The sequence below is a fragment of the Stegodyphus dumicola genome, chromosome 12, assembly GCF_044657685.1.
Source record: "Stegodyphus dumicola isolate Sdum_Otavi_A_Nest chromosome 12, ASM4465768v1".
NCBI classification, from domain to species: domain Eukaryota; kingdom Metazoa; phylum Arthropoda; class Arachnida; order Araneae; family Eresidae; genus Stegodyphus; species Stegodyphus dumicola.
In genome coordinates, this window is record NC_140779.1 from 93,379,117 (window position 1) to 93,386,080 (window position 6,964).

Sequence of the window (6,964 nt, forward strand, 5' to 3'; positions counted from 1 at the left end):
TACTCAACATGGATAATATGAACAAACGACCTGCTGTAAAATATATAAAATGAGAGAATTTGAAGAAGCTGATTACAGTCAGTTTATTGTGAACCATATGTACAGTACTGAAAGCTGTCCGGGTGAAAGCTAACAGTCTCTGAAAGCTGTCCGGGTGTCCGGACCCTACTCTCAACTGTCAGCTACTAATATGGAATTAGCAATCGTTAATTTACCAAATAAAGAGTTGAATGTAATATCACATTTTCCAGAAAGAGGTAGTTTGCCTGACAAGTGAGCATGCGAAAATGGCCACAACATGAAATTATATGTTAATGACGAAACCATTCGGAGATGCATTGTTAAAAATCATGAAAGAAAGAAGGACATCCTCGTTGGAAACTGGTTGTTTGGTTCAAGAAATATCATTAGTCAATACTATTAGGGCAGAGAAATTGACATGCATCAAATGATATGACAAAGAGCTTAATAGGTGGTTCCCAATTCAATGGTAGGGATTCATGAAAGTTTGCTCGTTCGACCTAAGAACAACTGAGGCTGAGTACTCCCACAACAGTGGATTTTTGTAGGCCTATGTCGGGAAGATAGCAAGCGCTTTGTTGATCAGGTCTCAAATAGAGATGCTGTACACTTATGAAGAAAATTACTCAACATGGATAATATGAACAAACGACCTGCTGTAAAATATATAAAATGAGAGAATTTGAAGAAGCTGATTACAGTCAGTTTATTGTGAACCATATGTACAGTACTGAAAGCTGTCCGGGTGAAAGCTAACAGTCTCTGAAAGCTGTCCGGGTGTCCGGACCCTACTCTCAACTGTCAGCTACTAATATGGAATTAGCAATCGTTAATTTACCAAATAAAGAGTTGAATGTAATATCACATTTTCCAGAAAGAGGTAGTTTGCCTGACAAGTGAGCATGCGAAAATGGCCACAACATGAAATTATATGTTAATGACGAAACCATTCGGAGATGCATTGTTAAAAATCATGAAAGAAAGAAGGACATCCTCGTTGGAAACTGGTTGTTTGGTTCAAGAAATATCATTAGTCAATACTATTAGGGCAGAGAAATTGACATGCATCAAATGATATGACAAAGAGCTTAATAGGTGGTTCCCAATTCAATGGTAGGGATTCATGAAAGTTTGCTCGTTCGACCTAAGAACAACTGAGGCTGAGTACTCCCACAACAGTGGATTTTTGTAGGCCTATGTCGGGAAGATAGCAAGCGCTTTGTTGATCAGGTCTCAAATAGAGATGCTGTACACTTATGGAGAAAATTACTCAACATGGATAATATGAACAAACGACCTGCTGTAAAATATATAAAATGAGAGAATTTGAAGAAGCTGATTACAGTCAGTTTATTGTGAACCATATGTACAGTACTGAAAGCTGTCCGGGTGAAAGCTAACAGTCTCTGAAAGCTGTCCGGGTGTCCGGACCCTACTCTCAACTGTCAGCTACTAATATGGAATTAGCAATCGTTAATTTACCAAATAAAGAGTTGAATGTAATATCACATTTTCCAGAAAGAGGTAGTTTGCCTGACAAGTGAGCATGCGAAAATGGCCACAACATGAAATTATATGTTAATGACGAAACCATTCGGAGATGCATTGTTAAAAATCATGAAAGAAAGAAGGACATCCTCGTTGGAAACTGGTTGTTTGGTTCAAGAAATATCATTAGTCAATACTATTAGGGCAGAGAAATTGACATGCATCAAATGATATGACAAAGAGCTTAATAGGTGGTTCCCAATTCAATGGTAGGGATTCATGAAAGTTTGCTCGTTCGACCTAAGAACAACTGAGGCTGAGTACTCCCACAACAGTGGATTTTTGTAGGCCTATGTCGGGAAGATAGCAAGCGCTTTGTTGATCAGGTCTCAAATAGAGATGCTGTACACTTATGGAGAAAATTACTCAACATGGATAATATGAACAAACGACCTCCTGTAAAATATATAAAATGAGAGAATTTGAAGAAGCTGATTACAGTCAGTTTATTGTGAACCATATGTACAGTACTATCGATCCAACAACGTGTGTTCACGCATACAGAGCAAGTGTGGGGCTAAGCCAAGTGGCATAATAAAAAAGAAAGCAGCACGGCTCGAATCATATCTTGTGAAATTTATGTTGAGTAAATACATAGAAAAAAATGGTATTTTTGATAAACTGTTTAAAGCAATTTCGGAAGTATGGCCTTGCCATAACGGTTATTAAAATACTCTTAAGAAAACAAAATAAGAGTATTATTGTTATTATTCAATACTGTGTCGTTTATTTTTATCTTTGTGATTCACAAACTGGAGAGATATCTCGGTTAATTGGCAATTCAGTTTCGGGGGCTGCTATAATAAGGAAGACCCTTACTTTCTTGTCAGCACGATATATGTTATAACTGCAATTAATACAAGATATTTACTTACATTGGGTTTAATATTAACATATATAATCTTGGAATTTGCTGTTGTGTAATTATTAATCGCATTAAGTATTTAGAAAGGATAATTTACATTCATAAACTTCTAGCTTAATCAATAAGTAATAATTAATCTAGAAGTTCTACCAAAAGACTAAAAGCATCGGCTATATGCAAATCTTCCCCCAAGCCAAGAAATTTTCACTAATGGAGAGAATTGAAAATACTTGTTGAAATCATGATTGACATCTACCAGCTGTACAGTTATATTAACAGATGTTAAACACAATAATCCAATCGAATTTCGAAATTAAGTTGAACCTCAGTACACGAATTTTTGAAGACCAATCCTTATATAATTAACCTAGCAAGAATGAAAACTTCCTGAAACTAGAATTCTACTCAAATAGTATCACCAGCAGAAAATTAAACTTAACTTATGACATAGTGAATTGTCTGGAGGCAAACTTAAACTTAGTTTCGCTCATACCAGGAATCATTTCAAGAAACACTCGCCAGCCTGATAGTTGACATGATTACTATGGCCACAACACTTTATCAATATTATACGAATAAGAGACCTAAGCAAAACATTAAAATCAAAATTTATATTGTTGCTAAAAATGCGAGTCATTAAAATATAGTTCATGCATGTATAGAGAGGTTTCGTAAAAGTGTAGAGATATTAGTATTTTTTTTGAGGTCGGAGAGAGGAATAATTAGCAACCGCCTTCGCCGGGAATCGAACCACGGGCGTCTGGAATACCGGCCGAGCGTGCAGAACAACTACACCACGAAGGCATGCCAAGAAGGTGGAAGAAATACCTTATATACTCCTCCTTTTAAAGGGCGACTGGGGTTTTTAGGGGACCCATTCACCAAATTCTGGGTATTGAAAATCCTCATCCAAGACCCTTTTAGTTCGGTCGCCTTTCTAGAGCCATTAGGATTTTTTGGAGGCCGTAGAGATTAAAAATTAGCAACCGCCTTTGCCGGCAATCGCACCACGAACCTCTGGAATACCGGCCCAGCGTGCAGAACCACAACACCACTAAGGCACGCCAAGAAGGTGGGAGAAATACCTTAAATACCTTATAAAAGTAATTACATATCTTTTATTTGAAAGTAATTAAACATAACCAAATAACTCAATCGTAATCTAAGGTTAATTTTTTCATGTCAGCAATTTAAACTTTGACTTATTGTGTTCAACAGAACAAAAAATATCTTTTAATATTGCATCAGCACGGGTAAAAGAAAGTCAGTTAATTACGTAATTTTTATATTATTGATTAATGAGTTAAAAGCCAAATGTTTCGTAATTGCACGCATTAAATTCATGGAAATGTTCTTTAAGGAATTATGTTTTGCTCAAATCTTTTTTTTATGCCTGTATGAAATATATAAATGAAGTCGCAAAATCAGAACTACGTGAAACTTTAAATTGCAGTTTTGAAACAAAATTTTTCATTTTGACGTTTCATGCCACTGTTTTACTTAAAGAAAGCGACGTAATTAATCAAATCGGAATCTGAATTTAGTAATCGATTTCTATAATAATTACCTTAAGTGATGAAATTAATCCCTGAGGCTTTTTAAATATCTACGCAATAAAGTTTGAGTAATTAAAGTATAGTAGAAATTTTACTAAACAGATATTGTTTATAGGAAAATATGTTTATTTATATCATTTAAAAAATGCAAAAACCTTTTGATGTTACCAAAAGTTAGTGCAGAATAAGAAGTAATATTTAAATCAATCTTCCATAAACGATGCTTTGTTAAAATTGCTTTTTTGCTGAGCATTTTCTATACTTTCTTTAGGTATAGAAAGGAAACAAATGTACTTAGTTTACAGCTTTGGTTAAAAGCATAAAATGAAAATTACGTTTGTACTTAAATTGCTTTTATATTTTATGAAAATTAAGTTTATACTTTATTTCAGTTACATCATCCAAGTAATTGAAATATAAAATACACATAGAAATAGCAATTTTAGTTTTGTTAGTTTTTACATACTTTTTAAAAATTTTATTTAATTTAATTTTTTTCTTAAATAATTTTAAAAATACTATGCGCAGCTCTGAGCTTTCTGATTTAAAAATATTAATGTATTAAATTACTAATTAAAAAATATAAAATTAATTTTATAATTTTAAAAGTTTTTCACGTGATATCTGTTTAATATGGTTGTATTAAAATTTTCGTTACTATGTTTAAATTCAAATCACTTTCTTTAATTTTAATTTCTGATTTGTTACGAGATACTTAAGAATGCAAAAACCGGTTATCTTAGTCGCAAAAATTTTCACGTTTTAATTACATAATTTGAAAGATTTTAGAAAATAATATGTAAAAAGCTTTAAAATTCGTTTCATAAACTCTGCAGCAAGATAATCCGAAATAAAGATATGAAAACTACTTAACTGCAGTGAAAGAAATAGACAATATGACAATGAATAAAAACAGGAATCACCGTACAATAAATTGGAGGAAATGCGAATAGGAAATAGACGCAAATCTGAAACATTTTCTTATAACAATTTACTGCCATTACTGGTAATATAATGATAAGCATAAATAAATAAAAAAAATAATATCGAAAATCGTGTTTTTATATATATACTTTGTATTCTGTGAATGATACAAAAGTATATTTTTTTGTCTTTAATTTACGTTTTATTTGAATTTCTTAAGGAGCTAAGTATGCAGTCATCGCAGATTCTAAATAAATAAAATTCAGACATTGTTATATTTTATTCCCTTTGATTATTTTGCTTTCGAATATTTCCGTGCAATCGTTTTATGTCCGTAATATTAAAATTATCAAAAGTCATTTTCTGAAGCACTAATTCCTAATTAAAACCATAGAAATTGTGTTTATATTTTAAAATATAAATTATATAAATAAAGTCTTACCTGAATCCAGAAGAACTGCAAAAAGTAGAAAATAAGCAATTTCGAAATATTTCGTATCCATCTGAGGTTTTCTAGTTCTTTTAACAATAATGTTCATTTTCGAAACTGGTCTTATGTCCAAGTTCCTTTATATGTCAATTTTAGGTAAAGTTAGTGAATGATGAGTTGAATTAATTTTACCAACATCGAGGGTTGAACACTCAGAAAAATGCTTTAAAAACTGTGTATTTTAAAGACAAAAATGTTTTTTTTTTATTTTTGAAATTTTGAGCTAGAAAATGTGTAATTTTTCCAATCAGTTTTCATAAAGTGTTAAGGTATTTTTATTTTAAGAGAAGGCTCGAAAAATGGCAATAAAATAACTTTTAAATTAGAATAATACTTCAGTATTTTTCAGCAATACCCCAGAAAGTAATTTATTTTGCTAGGAAAATAATATCACAGTGTTTCAAATGTCTTCAGTCAACTTTTGCTATTGTTGATATCACCATGTTTTGTTACTGATTAGGGAAAAAAAAAAGGTACGTGTAAATTTTCGAGAAATGCATACACAGCTTACAAGTGTATAAGAAATGAATGTAGTTCAAAACTGATTATTTTCAGTTAGTGTTGAAATTTTCTTTATATAAAAGTATGCATTTTTCTTTTCTGAAATATAGTTAACAGAAAAATGTTTTCAAATTACACACCAATTTCCATTTCTTAGCACATAGCCGTACTTTTCAAACGTTCTACGTAAATTTAGACATTTCACATATTTCGAAGAAAATCACTTTGGGAAAACGCAGAGTCTGAAGGATGATAAGGTGTCACTAGAGCGATGAACCAATTTTCCAACCCGCGCCTCTGAATGCTGTTCCTCCGCTGCCTCACTTAGCTTGCCGGAAAGCCAAACACACTGGCTGTATTCCATCGACCATCTCTCGTGACGATTGAGGCATGACTGAGTAACGGGACCTGAAGTTCGAATTTTCGCTCTTAGCTTCCAGCGGGTTTCCGTGACGTCATCACTTCTCGCGCAAGCGTAATCTTTACAGTCGAAAAGGGAAACCGATGTCGAAAATTTTGTTTGTTTACTACAAGTTGTCTGCTTCTTCGATCTTGTTCTTTCGTTTTTTGACTTGCAGTTTTTCCTCTCTAAATTGCGAAATGATTAATCGCATGTCTGTAAGCAATGGCATGAAATACGAAGATATTATTTGGAAGAACGCATTTAATACTTGTTCAGCAGATGTTACATATCTGGCACAAAATTTGTGACAGTATATTTTATGTGAGCCTATCGAATACAAAATTTATTTTGTGTAAACTGACGAACGCAAGAGAACTTGCTAATGTAGCTTTAACATAACCACTAAAACAACTAACTAATCATAAATATTTATTTTACCATAGCAAACTACGTTTAACTATTTCATACTCAAAATTTAAAAAGAAATATACGTTATTAGTAAGTTCTATTAATACTTTATAACAATAAATGGCATTTCAAAATTTTGTGTTATTAATTGTATCCTTATAAATAAATCTGAATTCTTCGGTAAAATTCTGCTTTTGTCCAACCACGCGGTATTTCAATTACGCCTTTTAGGTGCCCTATTAGCTCAA

The 6,964-nt window shown here is 32.5% G+C and overlaps 1 protein-coding gene across 2 annotated transcripts in view; it reads right to left on the reverse strand.

Annotated features, from left to right (window-relative positions):
* The window catches only part of LOC118195629 (cell adhesion molecule Dscam1-like), a 1,218,268-nt gene extending 1,211,992 nt beyond the window's left edge, over positions 1-6,276 (reverse strand). For both annotated transcript variants that reach the window (XM_085806699.1, XM_085806698.1), the window contains exon 1: positions 5,357-6,276. In XM_085806699.1, the coding sequence (XP_085662825.1) occupies positions 5,357-5,453 (97 nt within the window). In that variant the 5' untranslated portion in view covers positions 5,454-6,276. The remainder of the gene's footprint in view (positions 1-5,356) is intronic.
* Positions 6,277-6,964: the final 688 nt, after the last annotated feature.